We start from the raw sequence: 20,415 nt of genomic DNA, 5'->3' as shown, positions 1-20,415 counted from the left end.
AAAGAGTCATCATTGAGAAAGAGTCATGATAGTAGTCATTATTGTGAAAAATAATTTTAATCAGACTAATTAATTAGACTCTACTAAAAGGATTGCGTTCGAAAATGTTGAAAGCACATTATTTTTCAGCATCACGATGAAATCTGCGTTAATATTTTTATTAATACTTTAAAAAAAGTTTGGACAATGTTTAAAAAGGCAGAATATATGTTTTTAAAATTAAAAAAAAAAAAAATGGTTCTGAGTGAACTACCTGTTGCTCTGAGCAATCTAATTAGCTTCTATGTTTCCTTTTTAATTTTTACTGAGGCTTATATCAGGGATATTTTTGCTCTCTAAAAAGTTCAAAAACTCACTAAAGTTTATACACCCGTTTGCTCAGCAATACAATCAAATAACTCTTACGCCGAGCGATATTGAAGCTAATTGCTTAAATCATGAAGCATAACTAGAGGAGGTTATTTTAAGTATTATAATTTTCTTTTTATTTGATACATTAATATGTAACGCATATGTAGTCTTTGACTGAATAGATAATTATTATGTCGACGAATTCAGTAAAGTAAAAAATAATACAAAACATAAAAATGGATTTACTTTAAATCTTTTTAATCCCTTTTTTTTACTTTAATCCTTTTCTGGTATCATTATGAGTATTAGCTTCTTGTTATAACTGGGCTTTGAAATTTCTAGTTCCATATTTAATATCTTGCATAAGATGTGCATTTCAAATTTTCGAAGAAAAGTTAAATTCTTGATACACTGTAAAAAATTACGGGTCAAATTACGGTAAAAATAACGGAGCTCAGGATGCCGATCCATTTTACCGTAAAATCCATTTTTATCCGAACATGTTACGAAACCAAACAAAATCTGATATGCCACAATTTTTACAGTAATAATTACCATAAAATCACTGAATCGTTTTACTTAAAAAGTATTACTGTAAAAATTACGGTGTAATATTTTACGGTAAAAATGTATTTTACGGATGACACACTTAAAATGCCGACATTTTTAACCGTAATTTGATTCGGAATTTTTTACCGTGTACACCGCTAAAATCATAGCTTGTAAAGGAGAGAAAATCAGTAACTTAAATTCAATATGTTTTGAAGATACTGAAACAAATTCAAATTTTGTGTATACCACTGACAACATAGTTTGTAACTAAAAATAATTGCAGTTTCTTTAAATGTATTTTACATTCAATAAGCATCGTGAATACTAAAAAATAAACTCATAGTTCGAGTATATTACTGAAAATATAGTTTGTAACAAATTTTTCCAATAATGTTTGCTTTATTTACATTCTTTCTTTGCAGGTAAATTATCTAAAATAAATATGAAAAATACTTAACTAAAATAAATAACCCAAAGTCCGGCACATTTAAATAATAAATAAATTTAATTGCATTTTTACCTTTTCGTAATCTTGAGAGGGTCCTGGCAAACGTTTCTTCCATGTCTCTCACAAACACGGATTCCGTTGTAGCTGGAGCCTCACCCCAGTCCGAAATTGAAGCCCGGTCATAAGATGTTGACCTAGATACCTGACCACCAGGATCTGAACAAGGACTCTCTCTCCGAAGATTCCTGGAGGATCGTGTTTCGGGAAGGGTGTTCATGCCAAGCATATTGTCATAACTATGTTGTTGCTGTTTTGTTGATTGGCCTTTCAGAGACATCTGGAAGTCGCATGGACAACTCGTTGGGCAAACTGAACCTCTGCATAATCCTATACGAAGAAAAATCAATGAAAAACTAAGAACGTTAATGCCCTAGAATTGTTACTTAATAAGGTATTTGGTAAGGTAAGTTATGCAATGCTCATGCATCAAGATGTGAATCATTCTGGGATATATTTACCAAATTTCAGAAAGATTATTTTGGAAAATTATAAAATCTCTACAAAAAGTTAAGTTGAAGTCAATTAATAAAATTAGACGAAATGTAAAAGTCATCAAGAATTATTTTTGCAAAAGTTATTAGAACTGCTTGAATTTTTTTTAAATAAGTTATATACATTTGAAGCCTGCAAACGTGCCATTTCTTAAATTGAGGAATTTCCCTTATATATAAAATTAATATAACAGTTTTCCCATCATTTCGTTCGTCTCTATAGCTTATGAGCACGTTTTATTTATTGAAAGTGTTGCATAAAATATTCAAAAAATTTCAACTTTCGTACAACTTTTTGGAGGAAATATATGTAAATATTTTTAAATTTAACTTTTCTTAAAAAAAAAAAAAAAAAGGAAAAGAAAACGAATTTTGTACCAACCTGCAAAGGGATCATCATCTACGATTTCCTCAATATTATCTGTTGAAACTGATTTGTTCTCTTTTCTAAGAGAGACCCTTATGTGTCCTCCAGAATCGATTGTTGCGAACAATTCGTCTTCTGTTAGAGTCTCAATATCTCTAGAAATTCTTTTATTCCTGAATTCCTAAACATAAAAATAAACTCATTCATCCACAAAAATTCAGTGATCAAAAAATTCAGCCATTTTCAGCCTTATAACTACTTTAAGTTGCAAAATTAATATAATTGCTCAATAACAACTTTAAGTTGCTGTGCCCGACTTAGAATAAATATTTTAGTTTGACATTAATTTAATAACAGGTAGGCGTGATAAAATTTGAAGAATTTTGTAAACAAATCATGACATTACCATTTTAGAGTATATATTTTGGTGTTCCATAAACTGAAGAAAAGAAACATCTTGACTAGTTTATTTAAAGCTGTTTCGTTCTTTTTATTTTTTGAGACTCTATACACACGAAATAAAGCATTTTTGCGAAAAAAATATGCTATTTTCATAAGTTGTGAGTTTGCAATAATTATTCGTGAATGTTAAATATATTCGAACTTAGCGAACGCAAGCTATATGATAATTCTGAAAATGGCTTAAAACATCAATCAGAAAATAAACTCCACATTTTTGCATAAATGAAAAGCATTGGTGATCTAATTTTTAAATAATTAAAAAGTTTTTCCAGAGCTGCACTATCTAGGTTCATAAAACTTAATAGAAATTGAAAATTGCACTGGGAAACAAATTTTATTTTTTATTGCATGAGATTTCGCAACGGATCTTAGATATTTTCACGTCCCTGATTTCAAATCTGTAATCAGTTTCTCTCTTGAACGATACAGTTTTTTTAATGACATTGTTGGGAGAGTAGATATCGACAATGTCAACCTTTATATATGAAAATGTACACCACCATAGAATCGAGTTAACATGTCTTATTTACTAGCGAATTGGAATTAGATTTTTGTAGTGGTAGATACACTACAGTACTCCCCCACCAGAATTATATCTGTGATAGAATTCGATGAATGGATACCACTAGTTGATTCGTTGCTGTTTTGTGAGAAGCCGGGAGAGCTGTATTAAGATCACCGTACTTTTTGGTGATCGTAAGAGCTGTATTAAGTTCACGGTCGTGGTTGCTCCTGTGTTGCTATTAGCAGTCGAATGTATGCAGGCCGACGATGTGTGTGATCGAGACTGAGTAGCAACAGCTCAAGGAGGTGGATACTGTCGCAGTCACAAGTAGCAAGTCAACTGTTCAATGTGGACAATTCATCGAAGTAAGCGTGTCTGCCAAGGTAGGCGTGTTCACATCACGCTCGAGTCACCAATGTGGGGGTGTGCAACGACATTTCTGGGCATTTGTCTCTATGCAATTTTAATCTTGATTATGTGCTTAAATTCTCCTAAAAGTTTGTCACAGCATTTATGCCACCCCATATGATCTGTAACGTTTTTAAACTTGTACATTTCGACAAAAAACTATAAATGTCATTTAAAGAAATTCTGTAACTTTAGGAGCAAAACTAATTTCAGATTTAAAGTCCCCACTCCCGATTTAGGCAAAATTTAGTGTTTGTATATATGCAACAAAAAATTTCGTTCCCCAATGTTGCTCATTGATTTTGATAATTTTCATATAGGTAGAAAAGTCTTGCCAAATTGGTGATTTTTTTCAAAATTATAATAACTTATTAAATATAAGTGATTGTTCGTTCCGATCCCCACATAATTCCTTGCGACAAGATGGTGTGCATAATTTAAAATTGTAGCTAAGCCTCAAATGTGAGGCCTTTAAAATAGAGCATTTTTTGTTTACTTGGTGAAAAAGCTTAGAAGAAGAAAAAAACTTTTAGCTTAATTAAAAAATAAAATTGATCAAAGGAAATATTATATCTACCCATTTATTGGAACTAAATATGGAATTTATGAACTGAAATTGAAAAAGGCCTTGTACGAGCTTTTTTATAATGGTTTGTCCATCTTTGCCGTTATGTAAGCAAGCTTGCTTTGGATTGAAAATTTATCCATCCAATTCAAACACTGAAGTCGTGTGATCACATGCAATTTAGGTATAAAGCACTTAATCTCATACTAATTAGACTCATACCATTACATAAATAATGAAAAAGAAGGCATTGAACTCAGTAAGATTTATTTATTTCAATATCAAAGTATTTTTGCTGTATGCTTTTTTTTCTTTTACTTTTATTTAAAGTTAAATTTTATATGATTATACTATGTATGATTATCTTTAATATAAAACTCAATAATTTTTTTTTTTTTTTTTTTTTTTTTTTTTTTTTTTTTTTGCATTTAGAGATTTTTATTTATTTATTTAATCATAGTGAACGTTTTTACTAACTTTAAATTAAGTAAAATATCAGAATTCCAGTTACTAACGTGCAATATTTGTAGTTCGAAAGCCTCGAATTATATCTTTGTGCAGAAGATATTTTTAATTACGAAATCAGATGCAATAACATATTTTCTCTGAATAAACATAGCTTTTTTTCGACGGATTTAGATCATTGGCCATCAATATAGAGGTCTAGGTTAGAAGCAAATCTAAAAATATTGTCGGAATTGTTGAGTCATATTTGTAGTTCGAAAGCCTCACTTTATATCTTTGTGTAGAAGTTATTTTAAATTACGAAATCAGATGTAAAAACATATTTTCTCTGAATAAACATAGATTTTTTTCGTCGGATTTAGATTCTCAGCAATCAAAATATGGGGCCAGGTTAGGAGCAAATCTAAAAAAAATGTCTTAATAGTTGAGTCAGGAGAGCGGTCGTAAGTTTGAGCATCTTAATATTAGCTTCATTTTTTGTGCATTTCGCTATATCTTTAAGACTATTTAAGTAAATTATAAAATTCTTGTACGCAATTATAAAATACGTCTATACAGAGAAAAAATTTTACATTTTATTATTTAACTTAAGAATAGTTGATATTTTTTGAATTGGATAAAAAAATTTCTAATTTTAGGTGAAATTACCTGAATATTTAGATGTTTAATAAAATGCAAGCAAAGTTGTCTGTTGATTTTTGTTTTATTTTTAGGACTAATCTAACTTAATTCAGTTCTATTTTGGATTATCGCATTTAAAATTTCAATGCTTAAATTGAGTTGCAAAATAAATTAAATAAATAAATAGAGTGATGGAAAATTTTTTTTTTTACATAGAATTCCCTCTACATAACTTAACGCAAACAAGTTTCATAATTAAGGGTAAAAATATTTTGATACGCTTTAATAGTTTCAGAGATATTTTTGTTTCATTTTATTTCATAACCGTCTTTGAACAGCCGACCCAAACGTTAGTTTGAAACTACCAATGTTCAACTCGGTAGCCTTGTAATTTCGAACCTGATCCAAAGGACGAGGGACTCTTGGATCAAGTGTTGGGAGAAATTTTGCCTTTGTGGAGGACTTTTTGATAGAACTAACCCGCATTTATGTGACATGGAGACGAAATCCACGAAAACCTGATACGATTAGCCTGATGGCAAGGGGACTCTAACCCATGATCCGTCTACGACTGAGGGAATTTTTACGTCAGCACTGTGGTCGGTACGAGCCGGGGGCGAAATTTTTATCGAGCAGCCACCGCTAGGATTCGAACCCGGTTCACTTCATTGGGAGGTGAACTCTCAATCCCCTGAACCACTGTAGCTGGTGCATAAGAGGTTTAAAATATCAAGCATTCATGAACACTTTTCGTATGATGATCTACAGATTTTAATGTAATATATTTCAAGCATATAGAGCAATATATTTGTTTGTAATAAATAAACTTTTTCAAAATAATCATAATGTTGTCCTATCTTTGATGATGGTAATGGCAAAGCAACCTTGTCAGGTAGCAAAATACTAACTAACTAACTAACTCCCTGGCATTTCAGTCCATGTTGGACCATAGCCTCACTAACAATTTTTCTCCAAAGTCGCCTATCTCTAGCTCTTTGCTTCCAGTTTCGGACCTTTAGAATCTTAAGGTCTCTCTCCACCTCGTCTAACCATCTTCCTCTTTTCCTTTGGTCCTGCCACTGCCCTTCGAATATCTTCTTAGTGCCGCTGTTTTCCTCCATTCTCTCAAGGTGTCCTAACCATTGAATTATCTTTGCTTTTACATAATTGATTATAACTTTTTCTTTAAATGGTCTTGAAATTTCAAAACTGTGTCGCCTTCTCCACAGATCACCCACTTTGACAGGTCAAAAAATAGATCTAAGAATTTTTCTTTCCCAGGTAATCAGCATTTTTTCTTGTTTCTGATTTGGAGTCCATGTCTCTGATCCATAGATAACTGTTGGTCGGATTATAGTTTCATAAACCTGAAGCTTTGTTTTCCTCGTTATTACTTTTGATGCTAGCAATCTTTTAAGTGCAAAAAAACTGCGATCAGGTAGCAGAATAAAGTGTAGAAATAAAGCAAACCCTTCATCCCACATTGTGAATTGTAAAGCAATCCCCTTTTGAGAGTAAAAACTAAATTCAGTTGGCATAAAAAGGGCATGCTCATTCAGAGGAAGTACGTTTTCATTACTGGAAGTTTTATTTTTAAAAAAAATTGTTGTAAAAAATTTATAATTTCTCAGTTAAAACAGTATGTTCATGCTGTGTAAAAATGTGTAAGTGTAAAGAGATTTAAAATATTTCTTTTTATCAAAAACAAATTATTTCTTTCTTAATCAGGGATTAACGAAAAGATGGCGTGAATCTAATCATTGTCTGTAAGAAAATCATTGACTCATTTAATTACATTGTTCTGAGTGAAAAAAAAAGGCTACTGATTTTTATGAAAAATTATTTTCGGAATCCATCCATAATCCTGCATTTTCCAGACCCACCCACAGTTTACGAGAGTTATCTCTCACCCTATATTTATTTCTTTTGGATAATTTTATCGTTACTAATTAGACTTAGATAGGAGAAATAATTATTCTAAAAGTTACATTTCTCATGAGGTGCTGGAAAGGTGAAAATATTAAAACAAGAGAGTTGTATCGAGGATGGAAAGTTTGGTGGGGTTTCTTCCTTAAATTTTAAAGACAATTGTTTCTTGTTCTGTTTTTATTTTTGCTATTTCTTAACGTATTTCCAACTTCCCTCACCCCCTTAATACTTCCTATTAATAAAAATATATTGCCACAATATTAGATGAAATTGGGCGAAGGAGAAGAGTTTAAGAAGCCTCGTACCTAGTTGCGGAATTTGCATAACTTTTAGAAAAAAATTTCGGTACCTCCTCAAGGGAGGGGGAGTGATTATTTTAACTACTGAATTTCTTCTGAAAGGTGAGAAAGTTCTTAGATAAGAACGGAGGTAGTAAGGAAATTCTGAGGAAGTTTACAACCTTAAAATTTAGGGGGGGAAAACTCTTGTCCCCACACCCGATTTTAGAAAAAATTTGATTATGTATTTCTATTATTTAGGAGTGTTTGGGGAGAAAGAAGGAGTTGGAAGCTGGAATATGTAGAAGTTAATTAAAATACCCATAAAAGGAACATAGAAAACGTCATTTTTTAATATATTTTCTTCACTTTGCTTATTTATTTATTTTTTTTCAAAGGAGCAAATTCCCTCAAACCTCCCTCCCTTACGTTAGCGATTTAGAACTTTTAATTTTTCTAGCCCATCAGAAGAAGTTTAACGGTTAAAATAATATTTCCCCTTTTCTTTAGTTATAGCAAGAAAGTTTGCAATATGTACTGTACAAGGACTTTTCTCCATTCTGACACGCTAATAGCCAAACTTTGCGTAAAAATTTATATTATATTGAGTTGATGGGAGAGTATTAAAAGCCTTAAACAGTAGAAAATAAGATTAAAAAGTTTTGAAAAAAATAAAACAAACAAAGCGATAATTTTTTATGATTTTTTTCTCATTTTTTACTCAAATCACATTTTCAAAATGAAATTTCAAAACGAAAAATCACAAATCCTCTCTCCTTGCAACAATTGTTCGTGTTTTAGAACTTTTCACCTCTCTAGTACTTCAGAAGAAATTTAACGGTTAAATATATATTTTTCCCTTTCAAATTCATGACCATTAAGTGATAAATGTCTGAAGATAACGTTCCCAAAATAGGGTGAGCGATGGTAGAAAACGGAGATCGTATTTGGTTTCAAAGAACTCTTTACTTTGGAGTCAGCAGGAATGGGGTCCTCTGGTTTACAAAAAAAGATTGTTTTGAAGGGCAATATTTATAATTTATTTATTTTTGGGGACGTAGAGAGCTCATGTGCGCATAGTCTGATAAGGCGTTTAAGATTATACGGTGATCCAGTACTTTTTGTCAACCAGACCGTCATTCCAGAACATCATTTTGCGTACTTTTAACATTCTCCTTATACGTTGTAAAGTCTTTTCGAAAAAAAATTATTTTTCAAAAATTAAGTTATAGCACAGTCTGTTATAAACTTGCATGCAAATCGATTGATAACTTGCAAATGAATTTGCTAAGTTTATACTAAACATCTATACAATTAGCACATTTCTAAAGTTATACCTGATCCCTGTGAAAACTTTTGCACATACGCTGTGAAATTCAAATTGTGACAACATTTTGGGGGAAATGCAACATCATCCAAAAAAAAAATAATAAAAAAAAAACTATAATTTTAATTTTAAGGCAATGAATTAAATGGCTCTAGAGTGATAATTTTGAAATAAAGCATAAGGAACATGAAATCCTAAAATGTTTGAAGTTGTTGTTGTTCATTTACTTCGCACTAGAGCTGCACAATGGGCAATTGACGACGGTTTGGGAAACATCCCTGAGGATGATCCAAGGACAGGCCATCACAATTTTGATCCTCTGCAGAGGGGATGGCACCCCCGCTTTGGTAGCCCGACGATCTGCACGCGAAGTCGAGCAATTTACGGTAGAACAGTTTAACGAGGACCAATATCGCACACCCTCGGTCCTTACGCAGACTGATCCAAGTTATCACTCACCAGCACACTGACCGCAGCCAGTGATGCTTGGCTTCGGTGATCTGATGGGAACCGTGTCTTAACGATCAGTCCACTGCGGGACAAAATGTTAGAAGATCTAGAGTTGGAACAAAGACTCGTGTCCAATGTAACGATTTGTATAACCCTAAGGTAACTCAACAAGCAATTTCATGATGCTTCAAGGTCAAATTAATGATCAAAAGCAAAGAAATAAAGAGCAAAAAAATTAATTTGAATCAGGAAGAAAAAAATCTTTATAGCCAATCAAAAACTTCTTAGAAAAAATGAAATGAACCATCCTACCACACCCATCGAATTCTTCAGACATAGCTCTTTCGAAATACTATCAATCTTATCGATGTCTCAAGGTCTGTCCAAAATGTACTTCAATAGTTACAAATAGAGTGAAAAATAGAATTCCGTTGATACCAGAAAATGAGAAGCAGTACTGTTCAATGAATAAAAATATTTTAAGCAAAATTTTTTTTTTTACATTTGGTTAGTAATAAATCTCAAATTTCCGCAAAAGATTCTTATAATTTTATTAGTACAACTTATAGTAAGCCAGAAAGCACGTACGCTTACTATTAAATATATATATACAATTCTAAACTTAATTATGCTTTTTTCAACTATTTAATTAGAATTTTTTCTCTCACCATGGTGCATCTCCATTCGAGTGGCCATTAGAAACCCTCAAATTATTATTGACACCAATGATGAATAATTGCAGTAATAGGTAGTATGGGTATTGTGGTAATAGGTACCTAATATATTGAAATAGAAGCCTAATGTAGGTTCTGAGGTAATGATTTTTTAATGAACCCCCGTTACGAGTAGTACCTACTTCATGTTCTTAAAAATGTGTATTTTGATACAGATGCTATTTATTTAGTGTTTCAAAATAACTTATTAACTTAAAATACTGAACTTTTTCAAAATTTTTGTCATTGGAAAGGAAGGTATAAATTTTCCCATTCAATAAATAGACATAAATTTTATGTGGACAAAAAGAAGGTGTACGAAATGTATTTGCAGTCTTGCGTTACATATTAAACAATTTTGTGTGAAAGTAGGAGTGGAAATTCTGGTTCATAGAAAATATAGCAGTGATTCTAAAAAATTTTTCCCACATGGTTCAGGAAAAAATGAATACATTTCTATTGCTTCTTAACGCTTATGTTTATTAATATAGTAATATATTTCGAAATATGTTCGATATTTAAGTGCTGTCTTAAGGTATAAAGTAAAAATAAAAAAAGCATGCTATATAAATAAAAATAATTTTATTCAGGAATCAAAAACAGGATGAGTTCTAAAAACTAACCTTTCCTTAAAACAATTGGGGAGATTAACAAAACAAAAGAAACTAAACAAAACAGAATTTCGTAAAAATAATTTTATTGTATTTTTACATGCATAAAAAAAATAATATGCATAAAATAACATAAAACACAATAACATGCAAACATATAATAAGCTGAAGATGAATAAATAATAAAAATGAAATAACTATAACATGAATGCTGGTTAATATTTTTACACTGTATTGAATGTACACCGGAAGTATGAAAGCTCAATGTAGATGATGGTAAAGTAAACAATTATTTTAAACTATGTACAACATCACACGTTTTCAGTAAGAAAACAATATATATCTGAATATGAAAATAAAATCATTACTATAATGAATTTCACTAAGGTTCACCGTCAAAAAGCTATACGGAGCTGTGACCATAACATGTGTACAATTATATACAAGAGAACGTTAACTGTATACAAATGTATACAACGTGAAAAGGAACATATACATATAACTGTCTCTTACAAAATTATTGTATCAATTCTTTGCTTGGCTATATCATGCCAGGAGCTTCTATACTAATAAAGTTACACTACCTAAGTCTAATGAAATTTATTTATTGCTATCATATAAAAAACTCTTGCTATGTTTTTGTAATCTAACTCCATACTTCAAAAGATAAATATATGCATCAAAGCAGTAAGAAAATGATGGAAAAAAAACAAGTTTTTGCAGAAAAAAATGTAAAAAAAGAGATAAATCCTTACATTAAAAGAATCACTCATTTTACTAGATTTACTCATTTTAAAAGAATCACTCATTTTACTCATACCAAAAAGGAGCTCATGCTAAAAATTTCATTTATATGCTTATAATCAAACATCTGGTACCATATCGAAAAATGACATTTTTAGAAAATAAAACTAAAGACCACATAATTATATTCAAATATGTTGAACTAAAATTAAACTATGTTTAGGTAAAAATGTATATCTCTGTAATGTAATTAACTAGTCTAAAATTTAAAACTTCTTAAGAACTTCCTTAAGAAATACAATTTACAAAAATAGGCTGTCTTTTTTAAAAAACATATTTTATGATCTTGATATCCAAATTTATAATTTGTTTTTATATAAAATAAATTTTTATAAGTGGATATAGTGTAAAAGATTCATAGCCGGGTGACTACAGCATGTTTTTCAAGAAAAACGTTATAAATTTAACAAAATGAAATTTTTACCAATTGCAGAATGTTTTTTTCTGAAAATTAACTTCAATGATCGACCCCTGAGAGGACATAAAAAATAGAATTATCTGGTTGCTAGAATGACTTTATGGCCAAAGAGACTAAATGAGCCTTTCCGAAAGTCACAATTTTACTGCATATAGAAATACAGTATACTCGATGAGTGATATATGTTCTGCTTTCATAATAAGAGTTTAGCAATATCGAAAATTAGCCAGAATTTTCCTGGGTAGTCGCAATAAATCACTACCCACCTGACTTAATGGTCTTATTTTCTCATGGATACCCAAAGCGGCCGTTGATGGTGATGGTGGTGGAAAGTCTGGTGTTGGTGGCTGCTGATAGTGCGTGGGGCTGAGTGGTATCTGGATAGTCTGTCTTTTAGTCCTCAGATCAAGTGTCTTCGGCTTAGCCGGAGGAATGGGTTTGTCCGGCCTCAGACCTTCTCCAGTCAACCGCCTGCGATGCATGGCCTTTGGACCTAAAAGAGAGGAGGTAGCACTAGTGACCCTCCCACTGGCCACTTCATCGTAGAGAGCACTGAAGGGCGATGTCTCGCTGACCTTGCCGTTCGACAACTGTTGCTGAGAAACATTCTGTTGCTGGGTGGCTGAAGTCAGCGATGCAGGTTGGTGCTGTTGTGCTAGGTGCTGGTGATGATGGTGTAAGCTGCCTGAGTCTGAGTTAGCGAAACCGCTGGGTGGTGTCCTGGGCATCATGATGTCGGATGGATCGTACATCATTGGGTTTTGTGAAGTAGAGTCATATGTGACTGATGACTGTCTTATGTGATGCTGGGTTTTACCACTAGGGGATAAGGATGTGATTGACTTCCTAGGAGGTTTTGCTGGTGGCTGCATGGAAAATGTCAAAAAAGAAGTTAAAAAGATATTCAAATTTACATTAGGTTAAGTAAAGAGTCATAGAAAGTTAGACTTACAAGAGGTTTCCAACCAGGCGGCACTGATATTCTGGAAGGTGGACCCTGAGGATCTAGAAAAAAAAGTTGAATTTGTCAAGTAATGATTTGCGGTTGCAGCACATATTTTTCAAATTTCTTTTGTGTTTTCTGAGTATTTTGTATGTCCTTGTTGCGAAACGCCATTTTGAATCTCTTATAAATCCAGGACCATTGGACATCGGACCAGGAGTTTGGACATCGACTATGAGGAGCAATTTTAGCCCAATATCCAAAAAATCATTTAAAAATTTTAATTATTCCATTCGTAAGAAATTATTTTTTTCCCTATTAGTTTCACTCCAGCTATTAGTGAAAAAAAAATCGCAATTGGTGAAATATAAATAAAATCGTAAATGATTCCGTTTAAGATTTTATTGCACGTTCTTTAATGCTTAATTATTTTTTACAAGTTCACCTTTTAATGCGAATGGCAAGTGAATCAATGCAACGACACCGAATTAGCATACCTGATATTGATTCAACGTTTACCCAGCTCTCTGAGAAAATTGTGCCAGGCATTCTTAATATTATAATCCAGACCTGGATTAAGTTATATTTTTCATAAATTAAATTTTCTCAGATATGAAAATAATGACTTAATAAGCTGTTTCAAAATATTGAAAACATAGTCTGCTAATCCGTGTTGATATTAGATTCACTAAATTGATTAATTACATAATTCTTGAAGCAATCATATCCCTGAGTATCTCATGAGAACTTATTCTTATAGGTTAAGGAATGGTGTTTTCAAAAGCATACCTGGAGGAGAGAAAGTGGTCAGTCCTTGGATGTCTGTAGAAGAAGTCATGATGTGGGGTTCATACATTGACGATGAGTGTACAGAAGCTGCGTCGTAGTCCTTCGGAAGAGGCGGAGTCTCATACACCGATGGACTTCGGCTGCTCATAGACAGGTGCTCGGAACTGGAACCCTGCGACTTCCGGAGAGTATCGCTGGCCCTGAGAACAAGAATCTCCATTAATATGTATTAAAATAAAACCTCTATAAAAATGCAAAACGAAACTATGGCAAAAACTATGATCTATTATAGTTTTTAAATTATAAATCTTGTAGTGCTTTATAAATACATTATCTAAACTACCCGAAAAGAAACGAATTACCATGAGAATGATGCCATGTATCTAAATTTTTTTCAGCACGTTCTGAACAAGTTTTAATTTAGTCAGATAATATTAAGTTTTACAAGGATTTACAAACTTCCCTTTCTCACAAGAATGAAAAGTTATGCTTTCCATGTTATTTACTCAAAAGTTTCAATAAGGTACTATAAGTTTATGAATTCAATATCACATCTTACGAAGCTTTACAAAGACTATGTTTCCCATGTTATTTTCTCCCGAAGCTTCAATATTCGAGAAATTTATCCTTTCAATGTTAATTCCTTTAGAAGACATCGACTATGTTTTCCACGTTAGTTACTGAGAAGTTTCACGAATATTCGAGAAGTTTAACTTTTCAATGTTGTTTCCTTTCGAAATTTTACATCGACTATGTTTTTCACGTTATTTACTCAGAAACTTCATTATTCGAGATATTTATCCTTTCAATGTTAATTCTTTTAGAAGACATCGACTATGTTTTCCACGTTAGTTACTGAGAAGCTTCACTAATATTCGGGAAGTTTAACTTTTCAATGCTATTTCCTTTAGAAGTTTTACGTGTTCTTTCAGTGTTACTTCCACTGAAGTTTATAAGCATTTAAAAAGTTTCTTCTCTTTCTCGGAAGTTCAAAATACCTAATTGTTTCAAACTCTATTTTCTATCTATTATATATAATCTATTTTTCATTCACTTAATTCAATATAAGTTACATTTTCATAAATACCAAAATCAAATATTTTGCAAATTTTTGTAAAGAAAAAAATCGTTCTTAATAGGTAAATTGCAACTTACGTGGAAGATCGCTTGCTGCTGTTGTAGGAACAGATAGTGTCAGTGGCCTCGGACATAGGAGAACCACTTCTGACTAGAGGAAGAAGGGAGTTCTGTTTTTCTGGAGTAGGAACGAAGGTCGAGACCGAGCTGAAACTAGAAGGAGGTGACGTGGAGTAGGGAGACTTGCTGCTGCTGTCCTCAACCCTCCCCACTGCTGTCGTATGATCTGCAAGAAGAAGAAAAATAAATAAATTATTTCAATTCTTTTTTATAAAACTTTTGTGCAGAAGAGTACACTTAATATAGATAACATATCCTAAAATAATTAAAATAATTCCCATCTAAATTGAATATTTTCTACAGCATATATATTTGCAGCAATTGTACACATCATCTGTCTGTCTATTATTAGATTGGATTTGGTTGTTTTCTTTGCCTCAATGGCCACATTAGTGGATTATTGGGGACCGTTTAGAATTTATTTCCCCTTGCTCTGAAGAGGTAGGAATCGAGGTGGCTTAGGGGATAAGGAGCTAGCCCCTCAATGAGGTGACCTGCGTCCGAGTCCAGCGATGTCTAGATCCGAACCGGCTCGCACCGACCACAGTGATGGCGTAAAATATCCTCAGTGATAGATGGATAATGGGTGGCAAACCTTCATCGACAGACCAACCGTTGGAGATTTTCGTGATTTTCCTCTCCATGTAAAGCAAAAGCGGGTTAGTTCCATTAAAAAGTCCTCTACGAAGGCAAATTTCTCCTAATACTTGAGCCAGGATTTTCCTTGTCTTCTGGATTGGGTTCGTAATCACAAAGCTTCGGAGAAGAGCATTGGTAGTCGTAAACTATAAATTGGGTCGGCTGTTCAACGACGGTTATAAAATAAAATTGGAAAGTAGATTGCGATTGAAAAACATGGTGATAGAATGGTACAAAAAATCACTGTCGAAAACGTGTTAATTATATACATAATGCTGGTCACAATTAAATATTTAAAAACGAATTTGAGAATTAACCCAAATAAATAAACCAAACCTAAACAAACTGATTAAAACTGGTCATAAAATTTCTAACCTATTAGCGAATTCCTATTACAATAACCTATTAGCCTGCCCTTTGTTATTGTTAATCATGGTCATCTATACAATGTCATTGTCATCTACACTGCAAAATCTATAAAACCTCTTTTTTCTTTCATACATCAAATGAATAAGTTTTGTTAATTTTAGCTGTATTTTTGTAGATTGATCCGAGAATAATTCGATAAACTTCCAAAAAGTTTTTTCTTAGATATTTTTTACTTTTATTTACTTTTTTTATTTATTTATTTACGTACTTTCTTAGTGTCAACATCTTTGATAAGTATTTAATAATTATATGTTAAGGTTAATGATTAGAGAACACCCTGTAATAATCATCCTTTGTAGTGCTCTACATCCTTTGAATGGAATTGGAAATTGCGTATCAGACAGATTTTGAAGTAGAATAACACGTGAGGCCTAACAATGTATTCTAAAAATCATCCTTAAACTTTAAAAGAGCAAATGAGGAAATGTAATAAAGCTTTACTCACCTCTTATTATTCTAGATATTTGCTTGGAAATGGCAGTGTTTAAATCTTCTAAAAGATCGAACACAGTCCTTTTCATATTATTCTCTAAATTTACATCAATACCTAGAAGAAAATAAAACACATTGCTTAAATTTAGAGATGTGCATTAAAAAAAAAATACTGAATCACGTCATTGTGCATATCTATTGTTAAAGATACTTAAAACAAAGATGAGATTCCACTTACCATAATCTAATAACAATTTAACAACCTCTACTTTTCCATACAAAGCTGCCTCGTGAAGAGCACTACCACTTTCAGCCTAAAAAGTGAATGATAATTATTTATTAAGCAATTTTCCAAAATTATGAATTTAAAAAAAAATAATAAAAAATGTGGACAGCCGCGGATAGAAAAATCAACGTAAGCGACGAAAAATTCAAAATTGAGATTTTCATATTTTTGGCATTTTTTTTATGATAAGCTAATTATTATAAAACATTTTTTTCAAAATTAAATTATGCTTAATTAGCGTTCTATTTTAGCGTTCATAACATTAGCAATACATACCTACCAACATTCTCTCTTTTCGAGAATGGATTTTCCAAGTGGTAGTAAAACAATTACCTATCTTCCTCAAAAATATATTTATATTTCAATCAGGTTGAAATTCGCTATCGTAAGGATTAATATGCTTTTATATATTTGTTGTAATTATTTATATGTAGTGGTGGTCAAACTGATTTAAAATTATTATTATAATTCAAAAAGTTTAGTGAAATAACATGAATTTCGCTGGCACTTTAAATATGAAAATAAAATCTTCCGGGAAAACAGGAAGAGTTGGCAGCTATGGTAATAGAAAGAAAATCGTTGCCAAGCCACTTTTCTCGAAAACTACAGCGCGTTATTTTCTCAATTTCAGGACCGTATTGCTTTCTTATGTTTTTTGAAAACTATAAAGATAGATTTATGTTTCTACATTAAAGCAATTTGTAATAGTTATTGCATAAAAATTTCTTTATTTTATAATAACAAAATACCAAAACTTTTAGTGTTTACTGTTACTCCACAGAATTTTATTGTTTTCGCATTTTTACCAAATTTTTTAAGAACATCGTTAATTTTCAGATGTTTTGCTGTTACCCAGCTTTCTTTAAAATTTGGTTAAGACTTAATATCTTTATAAAACAAAAATTAAAAACTTATTTTCATACAACGGAATCAATTTTGAAAATTAATTAACTAAGTACACAATAACTGCTTGATTTGTTCAGATGTAAAAGTTGTAACAGCTTCATAGCCAAATTTTGGTGAAAGAAGAGAATTGACGAAAAAAAATACATTACCAAGCTTACTAACGATATTTTTTTCTTCATGGATGGAAATAAAATACTAGAAATTGTAAAATAATAAAAGGTATAATCATAACGAGATTTAAAAAAATTTGATTAAATAGGGTATTTCAGCTCAAGTTTCCATTCTTTTTTTCTTTTTCTTTTTTTTAAATTTAAAAAACGCTATGCTGGTAGAAAATTTTGAATGAATATTCTTTTTTTATATAAACATAAGTTTGCTACCTTTGTTTTTGACAAAGATTTTAAACATTTATATATGAAGGGTAGACATTATGGATTACTTTCTACACTTAGTTTATTTCCATTATTATGTATCCTAATTATATGTCACAAACATACTTCAATTCAATTAATCAAAGAACTATAATTTTTCACTAATTGTACGCACCACATAGTTGACGTCAAATCCACCATCAAGCAAAACCTTGACGACATGTTTATGTCCATTTCTTGAGGCTAAATGAAGTGGCGAATGCCTGGTGGTGCATTTCTTGAGCAATGAGGGTTCAGAGTCCACCAGCAACTGGACAGTCTCCAGTCGTCCATACTGAGCAGCCAGGTCTAGTGGAGACTCGTCTTTTAAGTTCCTCACGGTAGGATCAGCCTCATGCTAAATGAAATACGAAAATAAGTCTAATAAATAACATTTACATTGTTATTTTTTTTTAAAATATTATTTTCTGAAATGCTAAAAGTATTGATGTTTTTATAGGTAATCGTTATCATATTTATTTACAGAAGTAAGCAGTTTTTTTTCTCCCAAAGACTCAGTTAATTACTCAGTTTAAAATAGACGTATCAAAAATGTATGTTTAAGAAAATGAACGCAGCTTGAAAAGCACATTTAAGAGAATAAACATAGAATGAGCTATGTACATTTTCTTCTCTTTTTCAGCTTTATCTAATTTTGTGCTATGTGCAGAAGAGAAAGCTCAGCGATGTAATGTATAATTGTTCTCTCTATGTTGGTAACTAAGCCTTATACAGGGTGTCCCAAAAGGTCGTTTACAAACTTAACATGCTGGTCTGTCATATCATGATGAACAAGATTTACATAGGAACTTGTGTCCGAAAATTAAAACTGCGACCGCTAGAGGGCGATAATTGCACGAAAACGGGAGAGTGAGAAAAACAATCATTTCAGGCGTGGACGTTGAAGGAGAAGGATGAATGAGTTTAGTAACGCAGAAATGGCCGACATGCATTACGTATACGGCGCCGCCGATAGAAATGGACGAGCCGCTGCACGGACGTACCTTGAGCGCTTCCCAAACAGACGTCTGCCAAGTCATGTTTTGTTTGGACGATTGCACCGCAGATTATGTGAATCAGGTGCTTTCGTAGCACGTAGCCACATCGGTCGAGAACGTGCTACACGCACACCTGTCGTAGAGGAAACCGTGCTACAGGATATGCCATCAACCCGCAGAGAAGGCGAACGTGTCTTGGGTGTAGCTCGTTCCACCATAATGCGCATACTGCACGATGACATGCAACACCCTTACCACTTCCAAAAAGTACAGGCATTGTGCGCTGACGATTATCCCAAACGCATTGCATTCTCACGCTGGTATTTGCAACAGCGGGTCGCACAGCCAGATTTTCCATCATGGATTTTGTTTTCTGATGAATCCTGCTTTACACGGGATGGTGTTGTGAACCTGCACAACATGCACGTATGGGCGTATGAAAACCCAAGATGTACACGTGCCCATGCACATCAACAACGTTTCAGCGTAAACGTTTGGGCAGGTATTATCGGTGACATGTGATTGGCCCTTACCTTCTACCGGAACGCCTCGACGGAAATACCTATCGCATTTTTCAGAAAGAGTTTTGCCGGATCTGATGGGTGACATTCCAGCCGCTACACGCCGAAACATCTGGTTTCAGCATGATGGAGCGCCTGCCCACTTTAGCTACGCTGTTCGAGAATGCCTCGATAGGATTTATTCTAATCGCTGGATCGGTAGAGGCGGACCAGTCCCATGGCCGCCGCGATCCCCCGACCTGACTCCCCTGGATTTCTACCTGTGGGGACACATGAAGTTCATAGTGTACGAGACACCTGTAGCATCGGACATGGATCTTATCGCCAGGATCGCTGAAGCGGTAGCACGTGTCCGTGACACTCCTGGCCAATTAGAACGGGTTCGTGAATCCATGCGCCGACGCTGTGAAACGTGCATTGTGGCGAATGGAAGGAATTTTGAGCATTTGCTGTGATGTAATGATGTTTTATAATAAAAATCAGATTAACACCGCTATCGATATAATTTTTTTTCTCCTCATCCAAACCTGCACTTATCGCCCTCTAGCGGTCTCAGTTTTAATTTTCGGACACAAGTTCCTATGTAAATCTTGTTTATCATGATATGACAGACCAGCATGTTAAGTTTGTAAACGACCTTTTGGGACACCCTGTATACTTCATAGATGCACAAAATCGTGGCGACACGGCGTCATTATTGCAGAACATTACATAGTTCCTGCAGAAAGATTTTTTATTCGGGAAGCAAAGAAGTTTGGGTTTTTTTATCTGCAGAATTTTTCAAAATATTTTTTTTCCTACAGAACTTCCCCCCCCCCTTTCTGCAGAACTATATTCAAAAAATGCCTTTCTCTCATATCGGAGGTGGAAAATCACTCGTGAATTTTTTTCTTTTCTTTTGAAAATAAAAAAATTCCGCAATGATTTGCTTTAGCTAGAATTTCAGATTCATATTATAAAAAGTAATTTCCAGATAGCAAAAATTTAAAACAGGTTAACTATACAAATATCGCTTAGAACAGATCGCCAATAATATTAGA

General features: G+C 32.9%; 1 protein-coding gene across 1 annotated transcript in view; it reads right to left on the bottom strand.

Moving 5' to 3' along the window:
• The window catches only part of LOC107436597 (ankyrin repeat and sterile alpha motif domain-containing protein 1B), an 85,857-nt gene that overhangs the window by 17,089 nt on the left and 48,353 nt on the right, over nt 1-20,415 (bottom strand). Inside the window, exons 5-13 of the mRNA XM_087157306.1 lie at nt 17,993-18,214; nt 16,493-16,568; nt 16,268-16,369; nt 14,713-14,920; nt 13,558-13,757; nt 12,778-12,830; nt 12,092-12,691; nt 2,285-2,450; nt 1,424-1,738 (exon numbers count right to left, since the gene is read on the bottom strand). Of these exons, the coding sequence (XP_087013432.1) occupies nt 1,424-1,738; nt 2,285-2,450; nt 12,092-12,691; nt 12,778-12,830; nt 13,558-13,757; nt 14,713-14,920; nt 16,268-16,369; nt 16,493-16,568; nt 17,993-18,214 (1,942 nt within the window). The remainder of the gene's footprint in view (nt 1-1,423; nt 1,739-2,284; nt 2,451-12,091; nt 12,692-12,777; nt 12,831-13,557; nt 13,758-14,712; nt 14,921-16,267; nt 16,370-16,492; nt 16,569-17,992; nt 18,215-20,415) is intronic.

The sequence above is a fragment of the Parasteatoda tepidariorum genome, chromosome 2, assembly GCF_982258835.1.
Source record: "Parasteatoda tepidariorum strain Cologne lab strain chromosome 2, Ptep-v5.0, whole genome shotgun sequence".
Lineage (NCBI taxonomy): Eukaryota > Metazoa > Arthropoda > Arachnida > Araneae > Theridiidae > Parasteatoda > Parasteatoda tepidariorum.
This window is presented reverse-complemented; position numbering and strand designations above follow the sequence as displayed.